At 36.5% G+C, this 23192-nt stretch overlaps 1 protein-coding gene across 4 annotated transcripts in view; it reads left to right on the top strand.

Annotated features, from left to right (window-relative positions):
* The first annotated feature begins 6922 nt into the window (after positions 1–6922).
* Positions 6923–23192, top strand: part of LOC136852684 (latrophilin Cirl-like) — a 1484851-nt gene continuing 1468581 nt past the window's right edge. The window contains exon 1 of one of the 4 annotated variants that reach the window (XM_067127658.1): positions 6923–7130. In XM_067127658.1, the coding sequence (XP_066983759.1) occupies positions 7096–7130 (35 nt within the window). In that variant the 5' untranslated portion in view covers positions 6923–7095. The remainder of the gene's footprint in view (positions 7131–23192) is intronic. The other 3 variants (XM_067127633.1, XM_067127599.1, XM_067127652.1) reach the window with 3 other exon arrangements.

Below are 23192 nucleotides of genomic sequence, written 5' to 3'. Positions count from 1 at the left end.
TTCGTGGTTCCATTGTTTTATTTTTTATCTAGGCCATAAAACGTATGTGGCATAATGAAGTAACATGCCATGGATACATCTTATGTCTTTTATTGGACGAACTTACTACGGTGAGTAGATAAGCTCAATAAGTTCACTGTAACAGGTATTTGACTTTTGTTTTTGGTTGACATTTGGATAACTTTCAGCTGCAATATAAAGTCTGCATTCATCACACTGGAACCAGCGCTACGCCACGTTGGAGGTGCAAACAAATATACAGTTAGGTTTTTCGATAAGGTGACATAAGTTAGGCCTGTGCAAGTATAGCTTATACTAAGATTTAGCCTAAGAAAGCTGTAGCCTGAAAAAGGGATTTAGGTAGTTGTGAGCAACAAGGTAAGATGCAAAATAAACAAAGACTGGTTTAGCTTAGATTGAATTTTAGTAGGAATTCATATGAACTAGGCTTAACAGAATCTAATATGGGCTAGCCTATGTCAAAGAACTCCCAGTGTAACCTATGTTAAACAACTCCCAGTGTAGCCTATGTCAAACAGCTCCCAGTGTAGCCTATGTCAAAAAACTCCCAGTGTAGCCTATGTCAAACAACTCCCAGTTTAACCTATGTCAAACAACTCCCAGTTCAGGACTTAGCAAGAGCTTTGGAAACGGCACAGACATAGAAGTTATTGGTTCATCACAAGTAGAAGTACAGTATAGTGATCAGGAAATAGGCAAGTTACCATTGAAAGTAGTCAAAGGTAAGGGACAAACCTTATTGGGCCAAGATTGGTTAAGGTGAATAAAATTAGACTGGCCTTGTATTCTAAGGGTTACAGGTGCAAAACAGGAGCCTACAGAAGTAATTTCAATAACTAACCTAACCTAACCTCATTGCATTACTATGTTTTAATGCTCATATATAAATGTCATACGAATATTAAAAGATCATCTTTTGTCTTCGACTGGGAACAGTTTAGTACAGATTAATGAAATAGCATATTGTACACCACAATGCCCTACCTACAATTAGGAGATTTCAAGATTCCTACAGAGGTTCATGGCACGAATATCATTGAGCAGGTATTGAATAACTTGCAGAGCTGGCATTGCCAAATGTATTTCTAAAACATGCAATAGGATGGCTGTTATAAAATCAGTGATTTCAATTTTGGCAATAATTTTAGATGATCAGTCATTCAAACACTTCCCTCTGCTGAAATTCGTATTTGAATAACTGCAGTTAATGACTGAATAAATTTGATTATTCATCAGAGCTGGTAATATTGTCATCTTTGTTACATAATTGTTCTCCTCAAAGTTATAGACTCTTGAGAGACAAGAAATTCCTAACATTGCCTAGTTACGCTACCATGAGGAGAGTGTATGTTTCCAAACAGTCCAGCCCAGCTTCAGAACAAAATTACTCAAATTTTTTTTATGTACATTAAGAATAAATGCAAATCATTACTACCCAATGACAAAAGAGTGATACTGATGGTGGATGAAACTCACTTGAAACCATATTTTCATTATAAAGGCGGAAATATTGTTGGTTCAGCCTTTGACAGTTGTGAAGCTGCAACAAGTGCATTTGTTTTAATGTTGAACAGTGTAAAGTCCAAATTCAGAGAAGTTGTACATATCATACCAACAAAAAGCATGAAAGCTGATGTTCTGCGCTACACATTGAAGAAAGTAATAGTAGGCTTAGAAAAAATAGGTGTCATCGTGTTTTGTGTTGTAACATCATAATGCTATCAATGGGAAAGCAATGTCCTATTTTGCCAGCCCTCCACAACTGTCTATAGTGTATCTCACCCAGTTCAGAGTAACAGACCCATTTTTTTCGCGTATGATTCAGTACGTTTGTTGAAATGTATCAGGAATAATTGCCTAGGCCAGAAAGATATAAATACAACAAGGAAGTCTCCTCGGTTCTCCTTGGATGGAAATCATATTGTAGAAAATGAAATTCGTTATGCACCATTCAGCACTTTGAAAAAACTCAGTGAGATGGAAGATGGTTCACTCTTGGAACATTCATATAAACTGCTTTAAAGGCGTTATCCCCTCCACCTTTGAGAAACAAAATGTTCATTTAGTTTCACAAATATTCAATGAGTATCTCATTCAAGCTTTATTAACTTTTAGAAGAAAAAAACTGTGTGCCTTTTTATTCAGAAATTGCAGAATATGTCAAATTTTTTTACATTTGGTGGACAATCATGAATGTAAAATCCCCATATAAAGGTCAAAGGTTAAATAATAAATAAGCTACTCCAGTAAGTAATGAAGGTATAATACAGAAAAAATGGCAAAATTAATATGGGCTTTTACTAACATTTTATTGAATAATTATTGTTCCAAAGAAAATAACTATACTGTAGCCAACAAAAACTTGACTAAAAAGAGAAAGAAACTTTAACTACCAAATAATGGCTGTATGTGAAAGATAATAATTAAGTTATTTCATCCACATATAGTAGAATAAACCATCTTTTTTGTGATGTATGTAAAACCAATGCATTGCTGTCTTGTAATTTGACGTTAACACTATTTATGTATAAATATTTTTCAATATACAACGATAAACATATTTGTACTTCGGTATCTACAGTAGTGTTGACTGTAAATAAATTGTTTTGGTTCAGTATTTTATATTAATCTCATAACCTGTTTCGAGTTAGTATTATTTGGTGTACATTAGTGTAGACGAAAATTAACTTGTTACCATAACTGGCAAACAACAAATGGTCTATTTTAGTGACGTTTTGTTTATATTTCTTTCGTTGGCAGTATAATCAGTGGTAGCCACTCGGACCACACTATGAAGACCACCCTTGTCTACAGGCAGAGCCTCCGGACACACACAGTCATGGAAGGTCAGCCACACACACACAGAAAGCCAGCCAAGGAAATTAATATTAATATATATATATATATATATATATATATATATATATATATATATATATATATATATATATAATATTTCCCTTGATGCTGTACACATATTTGAAACATATTCTTGTCATAATTCGGAAGGCCCTTCCCTTGGCTGCCTAACTCGGGGAAGCAATGGGAATCATCCCCCAGAGGAAGAGGCCCTCTTTGAGACACCCACCCGGTGAGAAGTCCTGTTCCAGAACTATCCCAACAGAATTACCAGTAGGAAGGCATCTGCAAAAATAGGTATACATATCTGACTATTTGCCTGCTCTTACAGAGATCTACTGTAAGAAGAGTCTTCATCAAGGGACATACCATACTTGGAGGAACTGAGTTCCTTCTTTCTGCACAGCCGGTGTTCTAGATTATTCCGACAGAATACCAGAAGGAAGACATCAGCAAGAATAGATCTAGATATCTGACTATGCCCACTTTGACAGAGATTTTCTGTTAGAAAAGTCTTCATCAAGGGACATTGCAGACTTGAAGGAACAGTTCCTTCTTTCGGCAGAGCTGGTCTTCTAGATTATTACAACAGAATTACCCAAAGGAAGACATCTGCAAGAATAGATCTAGATATCCAACTGTTTGCCTGCTTTGACAGAGATCTTCTATTAGAAGAGTCTTCATCAAGGCACATTGCATATTTGAAGGAAATGAGTTCCTTCTTTCTGCAGAGCTGGTCTTCTAGATTATTCCAGCAGAATTACCAGAAGGAAGACATCTGCAAGAATAGATCTAGATATCCAACTGTTTGCCCACTTTGACAGAGATCTTCTATTAGAAGAGTCTTCATTAAGGGACATAGCAAACTTGAAGGAACTGAGTCCCTTCTTTCTGCACAGCCAGTTTTGTAGATTATTCCAACAGAATTACCAGAGGGAAGACATCTGCAAGAATAGATGTAGATATCCGACTATTTGCCCGCTTTGACAGATCTTACAGAAGAGTCTTCATCAAGGGAAATAACATACTTGAAGGAACTAAGTTCCTTCTTTCTGCACAGCCCTCTTCTAGATTATTCCAACAGTATTACCAAAAGGAAGACATCTGCAAGAATAGATCTAGATATCCGACTATTTGCCTGCTTTGACAGATATCTTCTATTAGAAGAGTCTTCATCAAGGAACATAGTATACTTGAACTAAATGAGTTTATTTTTTCTGCAGAGCCATTGTTCTAGATTTTTCCAACAGAATTACCAGAAGGAAAACATCTGCAAGAATAGATCTAGATATCTAACTCTTCTCCTGCTTTGACAGAGACCTTCTATTAGAAGAGTCTTCATCAAGGGACACAGCATACTTGAAGGAACTGAGTTCCTTCTTTTTGCACAGCCAGTGTTCTAGATTATTCCAACAGAATTACCAGAAGGAAGACATCTGCAAGAATAGATCTAGATATCCGACTATTTGCCCGCTTTGACAGAGATCTTCTATTAGAAGAGTCTTCATCAGGGGACATAGCATACTTGAAGGAACTGAGTTCCTTCTTTCTGCAGAGCCAGTCTTCTAGATTATTCCAACATAGTTACCAGAAAGAAGACGTCTGCAAGAATAGATCTAGATATCCGACTATTTGCCCACTTTGACAGAGACCTTCTATTAGAAGTTTTCATCAAGGGACATATCATACTTGAAGGGACTAAGTTCCTTCTCTCTGTACGGCCAGTGTTCTAGATTTTTCCAACAGAATTGCCAGAAGCAAGTCATCTGCAAAAATAGATCTAGATATCGACTATTTGCCTGCTTTGACAGAGACCTTCTGTTAGAAGAGTCTTCATCAAGGGACATGGCATAGTCTTCTGTAGTTTGCACAATCCTGGATGTCAACCTTCTCTTTATAGATAGGCACAATAAATCTTTCTTTACATTCTTTTGGTATCTTTTCCTAATTGTATTTTCTTTGCTAGGTCCCACAACATGTCTACATGTGTACATAATATGTAAATGTCTCAATGTGTATTCTAGTTCAACGTCTACATTTCCATTAAAAGATCGAACTTGACGCCAGGGAAAGTATCTTGCTTCCATGATTTCATTAATTATTGTATTTATAAAGTTCGTAAGTACTCAAACTTTCCAGACTGTTAATATTTATTTGCAACCTGGAACCTCATCATCCTTGCACCGTATTATTTGGCAACATGCCATTCCGTCTTGCTTAAGTTTATCGCGGAAATAAATGCCTTCACTGCCGTATTTTTGTTTACCAGCAGCGGAAAGCAGCTCCCATACTGATATTTTCAATCATTGCTCTTCACCACTTACATTGTTGCTAAAAGCTTAATTGTTGATAAAGTTATATAATTAATATATCTGTTTGGTAACCTTAATGCAATATAATTTTAATAAAAGAGCTGACCGTTAGATTTATAGGACTATACTGAGCAAAGCAGGTGTTACACCAACCATTACTAATTGAGCATCATTACTGTTTTCCAGAAAAATATTCCATCTCTTTTACAAATCGTTGAATACTGTGAGGATAATCTTAGTTGTCATCCCTTCCAAATATATATATATATATATATATATATATATATATATATATATATATATATATATATATATATATATGTTGCGCTTAAGGGCAATCAACAATCTCTTTTCCATATGCTTTTATTCAACCGAAACACAACCCTGAGAATAGATATTTACATAAATTAACAATTCGTACAAATATTTGTAAAATTTCATTTCGTTTTTATGCAATCACTCAGTAAGCCGGATGAATTGACAAAGCACTTGTTGCATTACATTTTCTTCGGCTTACCTTCAGCTGTTTACAGATCGTCCAGTCTGTTTCCGTAATGTTGGTAAATCACAGCTCCTGCTATTTAGGAAATTGTCAGTAAAATGAAGCTTTCCACCCATGATGTGACCAAGGCTAACTGTATAAATGCCAAGTGCTGTTCCTTAAAGAAATTATACAGTTAACTACCATAAGTAAATGGCTGGGATATAAGTAGCTGTTAACTATATACAATTTAATAAGCGAGTTTCTTAACTGTAGCACCTCTTTAGGCACTTCTGCGATCTTGACTGCTCATACGCTACATATATATATATATATATATATATATATATATATATATATATATATATATATATATATATATATATATATATATAAGAGAGAGAGAGAGAGAGAGGCTAAGGGCATGAAGTCTGATTATTGAGTTTCTTTGGTGTCTTTAAATCTTCTAACACCTTAAGTAGAATGGGGTCAAGCGTAAGCAGACACTGACTTTAATCAATGTTATTTTCATTTCTTATCTGTATTAATGCAGATTCTTAGAATTCTAGTAACGTTAGACAATTAGGACCGATCAATTAATTGAAAATTTTCACTAAGGTGCTCAAATAGAACGTTATTCTTCTGACCAGTTCTAACTGAATGTTTACGTGGAATTTTTTTTATAATATTTAATTGCTTACTTGTCTTTCCCAAATAAATTAAATTGTATTCCATACCTGTTTTTTGTCAGAAATGAGAACAGTTCGTTATAAACATTTTTTTACAGTATTTTTATATGAAAAGAGTACGTCTACGGTGAATATTTTCTACTCTAATTTGGTAGACTCAAAGCTGATGAATTAAGACAAAGAGGGTCTTGTTAGATGATTTTTTCATCTGTCACTTTTGACCTAGAATGGCTTCAAATATTTTATTAATAACAAGTATCCAAAATATGAGCAGGTTAACACAATTCGCTACCTATTATCCTCATCTGTTGTGCGGTAGCCTATCCATGAATTCAGGAGAGACAACGGGTAATGTTCGTAGGAACGCTGAGGAGAATACAGAGATTTTTATATTGATATGATGCCCTCAGAAATAAGATACACTAGGTACATTATTTGTTGTTTTTCTGTGTTAAATTGCCGCGTTTCAGTTTAAAGTTACAGGAGTAAACTCGTTCGTGATTTCTGACATAGTTGTTGTGCTAGTGTGACAGTCCCTATGATTTGAGTGAACGACAATCTGTTACGTTAGAACTCCCTCGTCGACGTTGAACGTGATATGGCAGTAGTTTTTATTCTTTTGTGTGTTGGGCTGTTGATAGATAATGAAACCATGTTTCTGGTGACATTTTAATGAAGTGCGGCGGGACATTTAGAAGGTTTTAGTGTAATAAAATGGAAGCACATTGCTAGAATGGGCTTTCTGTCGTCATTGGCAGCACTCTCTATGTAAGTTTTTGCTTTGGCTTTTCCCATTTCCGTGGTATTCTCATGTTGTGGAAGCCTATTGTGGAGACTGAAGTATCACAACATTCCGTTTAGTTAGCTTAGTTCAGTGGGCCAAAGAAACAAAATATAAAATTTTTTTTGTTGTCATATCCGGCCAGCAAATGTTCTGCATCGTCCTTGTTAGGCCTAGGCTAGTCCTATGCAAAAACTTTATTTTCGTTGGATCTGTTCGTACAGCTTTTAGGTTTATGAGGTACTGTGGTAGACCAAATACGATGCTCATGAAGTGAGCTCGTGTGATATTTACTATTCTAGTTCAAAGTTAGGGCTGAGTACTTTTCCCAATAGGCTATGAATGCATCAAGGCTGATATCCAGTCATTATGTACGAGAAAATATTTGTCCCAGTTCTACTTTTGGTAGAAATTGAGTTGTTAAATTTCCTCTTTGGTAATTCTAAGTACTAGCTCCTTGCCTGTTTTTACCTTGGAAACGTTTTTTTTCTACACTTTTAGGGCATCTGATACTGGCAGTGAGTTTGTTTGTTGTCGGCCAACTATTATTTGCCCCCTAACTTTACTCACAGTAAAGGGGGGCTGTGGAAATTTGGGGTTTTGGGTGGGGGAGAACACAGAAATGGAGTGGACGTTTACGCTGGTAGGCGCCCTCTGGAAGGGAAAAACGAGATGGATCCATTCGCCAACAGGAGGGAGCTAAATGCATTTCGCTCTGTTTAGTACTGGCATCGGGAGGATGGAATGCCCCTTCGCTGTGTTTAGTACTGGCCCGGGGGGCGATCCATATGTTAACAAGTTATTGCACTTGCCAGACAGGATATGAACTGTTCCAAACAGATGTACCTGTGCTATGTCTTGTGAAGATCGCGTATGGAAACCCCTTGTTGGATGGAATTCAGGGGTTAATTACAGGTTAATTACATTTGTGCGACAAAAATTGAAGATAAATCCATAGTTAGCAACCACAAAACTAGAAAAAATCAAGTTAGAAGGAAATCGCTGCCGCGGAGCTACTACTTAGATCTACCTTCTTCTTTAAACCATAATCATGTTCTTGCCTTGAAAATATGATTTTCCAATGTTTTGACATGTGCTTTGAATGTTTCTGATGTTCATTTTGTTAGCAAATGAATGGTTTTCGAACTGGACCCCTCTTACATTCTACCCTTTTGGGGGCCAGCAGTAAACAATGGGTTTTTTTGGGTGGGTGAAAACACAGAAATGTTTGAAATACTGGTATGCATGTAAACATAACCAAGGGCACTGGGTCCTTACCTGCTACCCCTCCCTCCCCACCTAACCTGTAGGGTACTATAAATTGAAATAGGAACCATACCTACCTAACCACATTTAATCTAGCCTAAGATGTGGGATCTTACTTGATCAAGGGGTCTTCACCCCCTGGACCTCCCAATTAACCTAGGGCACTTTGAATTTATGGCTTTGTCCAAACTAACCATTCTTAGCCTAATCTAGCTTAGAGTACTGGGTCCTTAATTAGTCGGGGCTTTGCCCTATCAGGACCCCTCCTAACCTCACCAATGCTAAGGCTCTAGGTCCTTACCTGTCCCCTGACTAAAATAACTTAGGTTACCTAGTCCTTACTTAGTGCATGATATCTCTTTTAAAACCTTCAATAAACTTTGCTTTAATCCCAATCAGAACTTGCAGAAGTATCATGGGGATGTTAAAATGCCTATTTGTATTTCACTTTTTGTATTTTCCCCATCCAAATTCCCAGGTTTCTCATGGTGGTGACCATAATTATAGGATATAAGAGGGGTCCATTACCATTAAAACTAGGCTTAGCTTACTAATTTTAGTACCAAAATGAATGTCAGAAACATTCAAAACCACTGAATTATAAGAAAATCACATTTTCCACTCCAGAAAATTAGTATGTATGGTATGAAGTAAAAAGTTACCAGTGACCAACATTCAGTTAACCTTGCCTAACCTTTATCAGAATTGGAACTAGCAGAAGTAGGGTACTGTTGGGATGTCAGAATACATCCTTGTTATTTCACTCATTTTGTGTTTTCCCACCCAGAAATCCTGGTGTCCCCTTGTGGTCCACCAATTCCAGTATCTTTAAAGTACAAATTTGTACTGATAATGAATGTCAGATATGTTCAAAATGCACTAAAAATTAAATTTCAAATCAGCAAAAATATTTCAGTGAACAAGAGTTGCATGTCTGCACCAAAGGAACCATAACTAAGAACTGAAGCTTGTTTTACCTAATTGATTGTTAAAATTTAAAACAAAGGTACCACTCAGGTTTTGGCATTGTTGACATACCCACATAACAAAAGATGTCATAGTACGCTAACTAAAATACACTAGGACAAACATCATGTGACTGGGAGCCCCAGGCATTTGGCCATTGAAACAAAGAACTTCAATCCAAGTGGGGAACAACATTCATCAGTACTTTAAAAGTAAATTTGCGATCATGTTTTAGCATTATATTCATCTTAAGGAGATTTATGGGTGAAGCATAAAACTCCAATAGTGAGGACTGGTATTATAGTAAAATAATACCATTGTTTTTAAAACTATAATAAAGTAAAAAGGTAAAATATATGTTTTTGCTTTTTTATGTGATTTTGACAGTTTTGACATTTTGCTTTGAAACAGGTAGATACCCATTACACACACGCCATAAGGGGCCCAAAGCAGGAAACTGGAGTTTTTGGTTGCTGAAATACATGAACTATGACGTGCAGGGAAGCATGCTACCCTAGCTTTCCTAAACTTAGCCAAGAGTACCAGGTCCATCCTGAGTGGGAAGTAAACTCCACAACCTAACCTAACCTAACCTAACCTAAACCAACCTAAAAGGAAAATAAAGGGCTACAACTTATGCTAACCTACCATAACCTAACCTGACTTGAGATGCAATGTCCTATAGGAATGCAAAACTAGAACCCCCTTTCTCCTACCCTAACCAGACTTAGAGTACCATAAATCAAGAGTAAATCCATTCACTTCATTATTTACCTGGCTGTTCAGTATCCTCTTTCTACCTCTTCCCCTAAAAGGAAAATAAAGGGCTACAACTTATGCTAACCTACCATAACCTAACCTGACTTGAGATGCAATGTCCTATAGGAATGCAAAACTAGAACCCCCTTTCTCCTACCCTAACCAGACTTAGAGTACCATAAACCAAGAGTAAATCCATTCACTTCATTACTTACCTGGCTGTTCAGTATCCTCTTTCTACCTCTTCCTCTTTTTCCTGTTAATCAGCTCAGTGGTCTGGTTAAACTAAAGTATACTTAACTTTTTCCCCCCCTCAAATGTCAGCTGACCATAAGACTGTGTTCTCCAATATAGTAAAGTGGGGTAAAAAAAGTGATTTTCCACAAAGTTGAAAATATTAATTGTATTTAATTATATTTTGAACATTGGATGTGTGGTATAGAAACTGTAGCCACTGACTCACAATATGCAAAAGTAAAGAGAGAAATAAATCTTATGGTTCTTCCAAAAATTAAAAAAATATAGAAACTTTTCTTCCCCTCCACGTGGGGTAAAAAAAGTGCCATGATGGGGTAAAAAAAAGTTAGTCCTCATTTAAGGCTAATCCATAGCCTAAGCATTGTAGAAATAGGCTATTAAACATGAAATAAGGAAAGATAATGTTCACATAAATTTCTGGAAAGAAAAGTGCACTCCTTAGCGTAAAAAAATATGGATATGAGGCCTGTATCACAAACAAATAAGAGAACTAAAGAAAAGAAAAATGGATCCTTGACTAATGACAAAACATAGCTTGTTATAATCTGAAAGAGCAAATGCAAATAATCTCTGATCTTCTCTTTATACATTTCTCATTTTCTTCGGCGAGGGAAACCCTTGTCTTTTAATTATATTGTATCTTTGAACTGCCTCATTTTCTTCTTCAAATCGATACCACTGTTTCCCTTTTATATCCAAATCAAGAATTGGTGTTGCAGGTCCAACAAACAAAGCCCTCACTCTGACTATTGCAGTGTCCTCTTTTGGAGGCCATCCCCACCTCACTTGTTTATTGTCACTTGAAACAGCTTTACGCGACATGAATTTTGCTTGCACTTTAATTGGGGGATTTTCATCCTCCAAAATGTCAAGCACTTTCCCCCAATAGTGGATCTTTTCCCAGTAAACTCCATAAAACTCATCTAGCTGAATATCTGCATAATGAGGAAGCCTTGCTGCTAGGTTTTCATGAATCAGTGACCTCTTCATAATAAGTGATAGGGTATCCACATTAGATTCGTCAAGTTCTGATTCAACAAGCTTGGACTCATCAAATTCTGTTTCTGAACTTGAAATCTCTGCATAGGGCTCATCTAGCTCTGAGTCAGAGTCCTCAATAATTTTCCTTTTGGTAGGCTTCTTCTTAGACTGCTGCTTAGCTTTTTCCACCTTAATAAAGTCAGTGTGTGTAATAATTTTGGCATGCATGCTAATTCGACTTTTCTTTGCAGGTTTATTGCCCTTGAATACATCATTCATTTCATTTACAGTTAAATAATGTAAAATGATACCTGTAAGTTCATCTTTAGTTGGTGCTAGTCCCATTTCTGACATATGCTGTAGGTACATTGCAAACTTTTCTTCTAACTCACGATTCAACCATGTACTTCTTCCTTGTTTCTGGAGAGGCATGCTTTCTCTAGTCTTCTTGATACGCTGTGAGAGCATTGTTGGGGACAAGAAATATTTTTTAGCTGTAGTTTTAATGTGCTCCTTGTTCAGCTTCTGAAATAGCAGCAGTAATGCTTGCATCAGTGTAGAGTTTGGGAGTACAGTAGGCTTGTAAACACGAGGCATGGCTAATTTCTCCTTACTGATTTACACTAAAACATGCAAGAGAATTCTCTAGAATGTAAACAAAGCATGGCAGATATAGAAAATAGGATTGATATATGTACAGAAAATGGGTTTAATGAGAGAGAATGCTACATAAAGTAGGTGGGGTAAAAAGAATGCCCTTGTGGGGTAATTAAAGTGAGGCACTGTTTTTACCCCATTGCATAGGGACAAAATGGGGTAAAAAAAATCCCCCTCACTGTGTCATAGCCATAATAATCTGAAAAAGCTACTTAAATTAATTGAAGAATTTCACATCTTGTTAATAAGATCCCTGAGTTGCAAAGGAATCCTAGCTATATATGAAGCATGGCATTCGCTTGAAAAAAATATCCAAAATCTTTTTTGTAATGAGACCTTTTTGTTTTGACTTAAAATATTCACTATTAATTCTCTGTTATACCTATAGCCTCTGTTTTTGCACACAGCCTTCGTATGATAATAGAGTGCAAGATGATATACTTTGGGAAAGTGCTGAGTCTTCGGATAAAAAAACTGGGGGGTCACTGTTTTTACCCCACATACCCACCTAACTTTTTTTACCCCACTCTATTATAATTGTTAGACTGTGGGAGTGTATAATAAGTAAACTATTTCTGATGGAAATCATATAAAGAGAAAACTGTCAGAAGACCTCTATTTCACTTTCAAATCACTTAATTTTTAAATCATCATTTCTTGAACCTGCACATATACACACACCCCCAGACTGTATTCTTTCTTTTTCGGGAAAATCACTTCCAAATTCTGAAAATCATAGTCTACATGTAAATTAATCTTCTTCCTGGGTATTCTATTTTGTTTTCAAAGCTTTACACATCTCCAAGTACTTTTTTTATTTCTATGACTGGCTTTCACAATCCTGCCATTGTACATTGGACAGTTTGAAAAAAATGACTGATTGGTCAGTTTGGAAAAATGTCACCAATAATCAAGTGGAAGTATCCTCTAAAGATACAGCACAGTGTTTGAGAACACTTTGATTTTGCCTTTTCTCCAAATTTTACTCATATTTCAGATGTTTCCTTTCTTTCCCTCCCTTAGGGGGGTTAGTGCCGTCAGTGCATATCACTTGGTGCACTGTAGGCATTACTTCGGTTCTTTGCAGCGTCCCTTCCTCCCCTAACTGAAACCTCTGTTTCTTTCATAGTACTGTACCTCCATTCAAATTCTCTTTCTTCCATCTTGTTATCCACCCTCTCCAAACAATTGTTTCATAGTGCAACTGCGAGGTTTTCCTGCAGCTACACCTGTCAAACCATTCTACTCTCAATTTTCTTTTCGGCACTGAATGACCTCATAGGTCCAGTGCTTGGCCTTAAAATGCAATATTATATTCTATTCTATTTTCCTCTTTTCCTACCTTGCTGATTCTTGGTTGTAAATGGACAGATTTCATAGTTAAATTTCTGGAAATTGGCAGGACCTGGAGAACAAACTGCTTGCTTATGCCTATGTTGTTACTCTTTTATCTGTTGCTCCTTCTTTGTGCTTTAGTTCTGTGGTTGCAGAATCCTTGAATAGAGGTCTGGTACATATTCCTGAGTGGAGTTGGTTTTGGGGCATGAAGCTTAACCCTTCTAAAACTCAAAATATGATAGTTAGCCTATCGAGAACACTTTTGCCTTTGCATCGTGGTTGACATTTAAATGGTATGGTTTTAGATGTCATTGACTTTTAAGATTTTAGGTGTAACTTTTGATAAGAAATTAACCTTTGAGAAGCATATACATAATGTTGCTTTTTTGTTTCTCAAAAAATTGGTATCTTTTGGAAATGTTTTCAGATGTTTCAGTGTGAAGCTATTATTGTATCATCTTCCTTTTTTTTTTTTTCGGAGTACTGCTCTCGTGTGGTCTTATGGTACTGCCTCTCATCTCAAACCCTTAGGTAGAGTTATGTCATCTGTCAAGTTTATTTTGCCAACCCATAATGTTGACTTGTTGCATAGATGTAAAGTGAGTTCATTATGTTGGTTGCATAAAAAGTATTACAATGACAAACATCCTCTGCACTCTTCTGTACCTGACTTAGCTGTTTTTGCTCTTAACACTAGGCAGGCAGCTGCTGCAGACAGTGTTTTCTACTATCTGGTTTAGTACTACTCAGTTTGCTAGGAGTTTTAACTTTGTTACAGGTAAAATGTGAAATAGTTTGTGCAGTGCAGTTGTGGATTCTTCTGATATCCAAAGGTTTTAAGTGAGGAGCAAATTCACTCTGCTTTCTGCTGATGTCTCTAGAATTCGGGTGTACAGTATTTGGTTTGTTTTATATTCCATAATATTTATTTATTTTTTCCTATACCTTGTATCTATGTGCAGGCTGATTTCCCTTTTCAGTGCTTTTGATTTTTAATCTGTTGAATGTGGCTAGAGTTTCCAGCTGAAGATTTAAAGAAAGAAAGTAGAGAAAAGAAATAGAGTTGTTTTTAATTTAAATGAGGTAATAATGTACTTAGATTGAAATAAATTTCCTTGGCTACCTTTAACCTCCAAAAGACTTGAATGCCATCTGTTAATATAAAAACCGATGGATATCATGAAATTTACACCCATGTTGGGGTTAATATTTTCCAGAAGAGCCATTTTTGAAAATGAAAAGTACAGGTGATTAGTAAGCCTCCTTTACTAACTTTGTTACTAATTTCAAAAGAAATACACATGATTATTTGAAATTTGTAAAAATTTTTAAAGTAGGTTGGTCAAATAGGTAGGATGTAGCGCTGTAGGTTAGGTTAGAGGAGATGAGCTCAGGATCATCAGTATGGGTGTCTTACCACATTAATTTTTTTTTTTTTTTTTTTACAGAGGTTAAGGGTGGATTATTATGGCAAAGCCTGTCTTAGCAGGTTAGGACAGTGAATCCCACATTAGGTTAGGTTAGGTTAGTTATGATATGCCTGTTGAAGTACCAAAGACATTTTCTTTGTGCAGAGGTTAAGGTTTGGAGTTCCCCAAGTAAGGTATGAGAGGAGTCCTGGGTTAATTTATTTCCACCAGTATGTTTGCCACATGTTCCTGCATTTTTTTTCTAGATTTTTCTCCCATTCGTCGTTACTGATTTTACAAATTAACCATATCCAGTATCTTTCTTGCTGCCACTTTTTTTTTTTTTTTTTGCATGTTTTTTCCATTCCTGCAGGTGTAATTCACATTTCTTTTTGATTTTCATCCACCCAGAAATCCTGTTCCCTCACTTTGATCCCATGTAATTGTAAGGTATATAGGTAAGGAATTGTCAAAAATCAGTTATTTTTCTTCATTTGGAGAAACGTTTGGGTCCAGTGTGCTTGGAAAAGAATTTACGTATATAGCAAAATCCACCGTGCTCTGCAGCTAAGCCCCGCCCGCTTATTACATCACGATCATTCCGTGAAGCTGATTGGTTGACAATGGTTTCGTAAAGTTGGTTAATCTCTGGTTCTTTTCATCTTCATTTGTTTTGCAGTGGTTGTTTTACCGAACTAAAATACTTTCTGCTGATTATCAAAAGGAAACGTTATATTACCCCCTGAAGTAAAATCTTACTACACGTCTAACAAAAAATGGTAAAAAGAAAAAAAAAAATAAGAAAACATGATTGAAGTGAGGAGTGTTCTGCGATGCTGCAATGTTTTTCGCAAATGAGATTCACCCGAATACGGAGGTGGAACAGGGAATGTCTGCGTTTGAATCGGTGCGCTCGAATTACAGGACAGTAATAATCACCGTCTGATATTGTCAGGCTTGTTCACCATTCTAGATTTAAACGCAAAGACTTTCTGGGCTGTGCAGACTGGTATTTCATATTGAGTTTTGGAAATTTTACTACATTTTAAGTCATAAAATCGATTTCATTGCGATCGTTTTCACATTCGGTGGGGCGACAAGCAGTGACTGCACTCCACAAAATCAGAATATGCTTACGTTTAGTAAGTTACGGTATGGTAGGCTATACGAGCCATACTGTACTAGATATAATTTGCTGAGAATTTTCTTAAGGACACTTTCTCCTTTCGAAATAACAGGATCATAAAAAATAACGTAGATCTATAATGTCTTATGTCTTTCTGTCTGTTTACTTCACTTTCATTTTGTTTGGTGTTATGTACAGCCCTCTGCAGGGATAATTCCCTCTCCAGCGGGCCCTTGTACGTTTTCAAAATAAAGTGCTTCTTATATATATTTTATTGTCTTTCATTGTTCTCTCGTCAGTATCGTAGCTCCTGCAGGATAGGAGAGTCTTTAGTTCCTTTTTTTATTTGCTTTCTTCGTATTAAATTGCATAGATTATTAGCCAAAGCCATGATCCGTATTATTTTTCACCTGTGACACATATTCTTTATATACTGTGCACTTATTGCCATCATATGTTTTTGTGTGTAGCCTACCACTATGACCTTTCTTTACACAATTTTTGCATTTTGAAGATGTTGCTAGCACATTAATTTGTTTTGTGATTTTCACCACATCTAGGGCAAGACTGGTCATTTCTACAATTTGCTGCGCTGTGACCAAATTCCTGACATTTATAGCACTGATAGGGCACGCAACAGTCGAATACTTTGCAACGGCTATACAGTGTACATAAGTTGTCTCCTCTATCATAGATAGCCTTTCGTATTTGTTGTGTGCATTTGATAATACAGTGTTTATATTTGTCATCTTTGGCTATCATTTCCTTTACAATTTTCAGGTCGTCATTTTCAGAAATGATGCTACCTATCCATGGATTTTTCTTCACAATGTTATCGACAATGTCATCTTCATCCTTCGGGACATAGACTGCTATTATGTTTGGTTTAAGTTTACCCTTCTTATTTACTGATATATTGCTGATTTCCTGAATCTCCATTTTTGCCTTTTCTAAGTTTTTCCTGTCTGGAAATCTTACAAATAAGGGTCCATCTCTTGTTGTTTAACCTGTTCAACTGGCGCCGTTATTTTACTCATAATTTGTCTCTTTTTATTTGCTGCTGTGCTCTCTTCGTTTGTAGATTTGATCAGAAGCACTTTATTTGTCGTTAGTGATTCAGCATAAGTTTTATCCATGTTTGTCATGGTCTTTACATCTTGATCAACAGTGTCAGTTTTGTTTTGGATTTCATGTATGTTGATCATTACGTCACTAGTTTTCTGAGCCGAACCCTTAATCAATTTTGCTGATATCTCTGTGTTTTCTTTTATTTCTTCAAGTCCATCTTCAATTAGTTTTTTGTGTGTTTTTGTTCAGGCCTTTTGCAGTTATTACAGATGTACAATATGTTATAACTACGAAGTATGGATGTGTACCTGGCCTCTACACCCGAGCATTCATAATGAAACCATGTGTCACACATTTCACAGCAAGTTCCTTCATCATCAACTTCTCCAGAGCAATGTCCGCAGTTTGCTGACTCTCTCTCGATTTGGGTTGACTCATCCTTCTCCAGTATTTTCTTTATAAATTAGTTCCATCTTTACGTGCTGCTTCGATAATTATGAGATAATGTTCATATGATAGTTTGATCTCCCCTTTACTTGATTTAATTTCTACGGTACTTATTTTCTCGTTTTCCTTCCTCCTCTTCGTATTCCCTTTGAACATCTTGCAAGTCAGGCACTTTTACACACACCACTTCACAGACACGTCCTACCCGCACGATCACCACGTTTGGATTATAGGGCTACCGTATATTCAGTCTTTTATTGTGGTTCTTGTTGTGGTTATTCTTGTTTTTGTTGCTGCTGTTATGGTGCCTGTAGTGTCTTCGAAAAAATTTCATATTTTAACCTTACATTGCAGAATAAATATAGACCTATTCGCCACATACTGGTGTGACGAATTATCTGCCTACTATTGTTAATTGAAATTTAGTAATTTGATTTAATTAAAAGTAATCGAGATCTTTATGAATGTACCCTACGCTAGAATCTCCTAACAACAACACACACACACACACACACACACACACACACACACACACACACACACACACACACACACACACACACACACACACACACACACAGAATGAATTTACTGGCTTATGTACCCTTTTGTCCAACAGGGTAATATACAATCATGCCCTCAAAATCAAGTGATTCGTGGGCTACTCGCAGACTGGTTTGGATCATCTCATACATAACTTTTTCAGCTATTACTTATTTTTTTTTCTTATTTCTTCAAGTATATGATGATACCTTCCTACCATAGCCTTCATTTTCATAGAAATGCTACAGCAGCCTTATATTTGCTCATCACAGTAATATAATTTGCCATCCCATTTGTAAATATATTTTCAGTATAATTCATTGAGAGCAGTTTGGTAGTTGTGTGTAAGGTTGAGACAGCCCTATGATTGGTCTGTGTGTGGCATCGGCTACATGCCCACAAGTTTTACTTTTATTCTCTGTGGTATAAGTGGCGTTACATTTACTATGGCCATCCACACATGCACGCATGTATGTGGATATGCACGTGCTTATACGTGTACATTCCACTGTATGCATATACATTATATATCGTAGAGTTGAAACTACAATATTAAAAGCTACTCTGTTTCCAACATAAGGTAGAAAACTATTTACAATAAGAAACTGACGTGTAGACCCATGCCCTGTCGTTGCCCTAAAATGATGAGAAATTGACGTGTAGGCCTATGCCCTGTCTGTCCGAAAATAGTATAAAAATTTCATGTGTAGGCCTATGCCCAGTTATTGCCACAAAATATGAGAAATTGACGTGTAGGCCTATGCCCGTCATTGCCTCAAAATATAAGAAATTGACGTGTAGGCCTATGCCCAGTCTTTGTCTCAAAATGTAAGAATTTGATGTGTAGGCCTATGCCCTGCCATTGCCTCAGAATTTAAGGATTTGATATGTACTGTAGGTCTAATCTCCCAATGATATTAACATATATGACATGCATGAGCATGAGGAATTGAATCTGTACCCTAATATCGGATCTGGCTGCATAAGTCTATGCTTCATTTCAATTATTGTGGTCTATGTGGAATTGCTTATGTAGGCTAGCACCAATTTAAAAGAAAAAAAAAAAAAGCAAGATGCTTGTGTATTTAGGCTGTGCATGACCAAAAAAAAAAAAAAGATGCATAGACAAAATGATCCAAGATCCTCATAATGATATATAACTTAATATATCTTTTATCAGAGATATCAGTTGCATATGTCACAACTCGGGGAGCTCAAATCTGTGATGTCGTCATGGAGCTCAACATTACTGAACTGAGTCAAATCCATACTGATAATCATTTGAATCGTTAACTAGGTGTGACGTCGTTCCCCTTTCGAGAGCTAGCCAATCACTGGCGTGCAGTAGGCATGGCTTAGCTGCAAATGGCCATGGATTTTGCTATAGTTAATATAGATTAATATCTTAGTAGGTAAAATGAAATAGCACTGATGGATGAATGACATTAATTTACCAAATAGGATTTAGAGGGCAAGTTGCTGGTATGTGAGGCATGTACATTGTAAGAAGGCTCAGTAATAACACTAGCACAAAGTCTCAGCTTCACTCTGCTCACAAAGGTCTGGTCACCATTTTGTATTGATGTTGCTTACCGACTTCAAAGCTTTATCATTTGTTCACCACCTGTAATGGCGTGACTTAAATTCAGCCAGTTATGTGTCAAATGAGAAATTAATCTTATGGTGGTCAATCCAAACCTGGACTTTGCGGCTATACCTTTAGTGATGTGATTATCATGGTGACCTAAAGACGGATGATGTCTTTGTTCTTGTAAAGCTGCCAGAGACAGCATTTTTTTTTTTTTATCAGAAATAGAAAGACATAAAAAGTTTGATGTAAAATTTTTGTACAATACAGTAGTTCATTTTCGGCAATTGTGAACAAAAGCAAACCTGAAATATTGTTTTAGGCGAGTTGTCTTGTGTTTGCGAATGGTATCACTATAGAATGGTAAAGACCTGAATTGCTAATGAATGCAAGGTTAAGCAAAGGTCCCAGTGTGGAAGCCCCATGGCCACATAAGATACTGTTCCTCAGTTCAAGTTAGGTTAGGATGTATCAGTGCAAATGGCATTAATATACTTTTGGCCATTGTGTAGGGTGGGGGGTTATAGAGGGCTGAAGTTCAAGTAGGGCACTGCTCCAGACTTTAGGTTAGGTTAGGGTAGGTTGCCTATCTTACAATAGCCTTTATCTCTTTGTCTTACCATTTTTTGGATCTTACCCTTTTCTCTCTCCATGTTTTATTCTTCTTTAAAGTAACTTTGGTTACCAAGTCCTTATATGCTTGTTTTATTCTTCTGTAGTATTGCTGTTGGCTGTGTTCACTCATTAGTTTTTTCCCATTAAATCTCAGGTTCCCATTGTAATACAGTAATGTTAGATGTAATGTTAGTGAACCACAAATATGTGTTGTTTGCCCCAACAGTTATGGGCAGATATTCAAACAACATAAAATAACCAAGCAGCCAACATATTTGTTTCATATTTTTGACAGGGAATTAATTTGCAATACATTAACCCTTACTGAACATGTGATATACTGTATTTGTAGTGGTGATAGTCTAGGTATAGCCAAAATTTTGAATTTTAAGCTTTGTTTGTGTAGGTTAACTGCAACCCCCCCCTTTTTTTTTTTTTTTTTTTTTTTTTTTTTTTCAAAACATTAGAATTCTGTAAATATTGTAATGGTTACCACAACATGTAGTAACTTACGTCTTGAACATTTTGTGCCAGAAAGTTATACTAGTAAGTTACATTTTATGGGTTTAAGGCAATTTTGTCTAAAATCATTGCATGTGGTAGCCTAGGCATGTGAGTAGGGCACAAGCTGTTAAGGCCTGTGCTAATGTTTGACATATCATTATACTAGTTCAGCATGCAAACCCAAAATATTTGATTTAATGCTCTGTAAAGCATTCCTTCATTCTGTCCTGCCATAGGCATCAGGTATTCTATTTTGTTTTCTTTGAAGTTTTCTTTGAGAAATGGTGGTCTTTGATATCCCTAAGATAAAAATAATGTAGATTCATTTCCTGTTATAAGCAGACACTGGTGACCTAGGCCACGGCTATAACACAGAGCCCTAGGTGAAACCTCAGCAAGATTACAGGTTAATTCATTTCAAGTCAACTCAGGATTAGAACACCTCCTTTCTACAACATTATGTAACTAGCATGGTAGCATTAAATAAGCATCTGGAAACTTCTAATATTATCATAGCATTAAAAAAATATATGGGAACCCAGGCCCTTGAGCAAGAAGTCAGCCTTAGTCCTGTGGCAGTTTTATTCACTTCTTTCCAAATTAACCATCCCCTAAGGATACTAACAAGTAATGATCTCTACAATTGGCAGGTAGTTTGGCCAGATGTACTTTTAAATCTTCATTCATTTTATGTATGAGAAACGTTTATGTTGATTAACTAAGCCTGACACTATAATTGGTGATAGTAATAGGGAAAGGAATATTAGACAAAAGAAAACATTGTAAGTTTCTGCTATACATTTATAACCTCAGCACACAGTTTATGGGCTTGATATACTGGCTTTGTAAAGGAGGAGTATGGAAATTGGGAGCTGAATTACTCAGCTAAGGTGTAATTGAAAAGAAACAGAAACTGACCTGTGCATTTTGGGCCTTGCTTATATTTTTATAGTAAAAGTGGGATCTGGTGGTGTGGCAAGTGCCTGCAAAATTTTACAAATTCGCAATGCAGGTCCCCTCTTTTATATAATATATGACTGCTTCAGGTGGTAATGACATCAAAAGAATAAGCCTCAAGTCTCAGAGATATTTCGGATCTAATGCATAAAATCAGTGAATCCATGTGATGTAATATTTCAAAGATCTTGACCTCCATAGGAAGCTAGTGCCATCAGTGCAACCCGCGTGGTGCACTGTAGGTGCAGCATTCCTTTGGCCCCTAGCTGCACCTACTTTTTAGCCCTTTACTTACCTCTATTCCCAATTCCTTTTGTCTTGCTGTCCAACCTCTCTAACTATTACTTCTTAGTGTAGCTGTGGTGTTTCTGTCAGTTCCACCATTAGGTCCTTGAACCTCGTCTGTTTTATGTTCTGGATCTCATTATCTTGTCCAGTTTCATTCCAACTTCCTCTTTTCACTGTCTTAGCGCTGGATGGTCGAAAACGCCCCAGTGCTTTGCTTGGCAGCCTAAATCCATAACATAACATCAGATCCAACATATTTATCCTAGTATCACTTGTAGTCTCAGGGCATGCTTTTTAACTAGTCAGGAGGCCGTAGAGTCTTTTACACCAGTTCAGTTTCTGTCACTTTTAGCTTGCATAATATTTTACCATGCTCTTGTAACTTAAATCTTTCAGTTCCTTCCAATTTCCTTGTATGGATTCGTCTGTTGAATAGTTAAATAATCAGCATAACTTTGAATTTTTATGATAAAGTACAAAAAATGACAAACGTTTTCTCTTCAATCTGACAGCGCACGTGAAAGGTTTCTGGAAATATTGCTTGTAAAAAGCATGACTCGAGGGCATTCCTGTATGACTGGCCTCCCAGTCTAAAACTGGACTTATTATATCATTGTTGCACAGACAGCAATAGTCATTCCAAAATGCCTTCAGTCGTTCTAAAAATACATACAGAAATACGAAACGGTTCATGATTAGGATTGTGAGGTTTAATAAAATAGTTTTCAACTCCGGGCAAATGATGTATATACTCTACTGAATTATTGCAGTCAGTAACTGGGCTGATATCTCTCTGGTAATTATAAAAGTTTTCCAAGAAAATAATTCGATTAGCTCTCTTTGTCTCTTTAGTCAGAATTACTTTACAAATTATCCATTTTGAGAAAAATTGGATGAAGGTCCATTTAACTCTGCAGTGCTGAAAGAGATGGGTCAGAAATTTCCATTTGCTGTCAAGGGAATCGAGGTGATATTTTAATGAATACAAGCAGGAGAAAAGCCTAGCCATGACGGCTTGCGACACCAAGACAATGGCTGCAGCTAATTGAACCATCACCTTTGCTAGCAATTACCATGCCTGCGAAGTCATTGTTTGTTGCACATTTACCTCATTCATTTGCAAGCACCGAGACTTCGTTGTAAAGCGTCAGACAACTCTATATATACAGTTTTATGAGACAAGGTTGGTGTGAACTACAAATCGAATGTTGGTGGTAAGATGGGTTTTTTAGATAGTGGCGTACAAAGAGTCAGAAAGCTTAGCTTCTCTCTCTCTCTC

The sequence above is a fragment of the Macrobrachium rosenbergii genome, chromosome 3 (genome assembly GCF_040412425.1).
Source record: "Macrobrachium rosenbergii isolate ZJJX-2024 chromosome 3, ASM4041242v1, whole genome shotgun sequence".
Lineage (NCBI taxonomy): Eukaryota > Metazoa > Arthropoda > Malacostraca > Decapoda > Palaemonidae > Macrobrachium > Macrobrachium rosenbergii.
The sequence above is the reverse complement of the archived record's forward strand: the minus strand, read 5'-3'. Positions and strand labels throughout refer to the sequence as shown.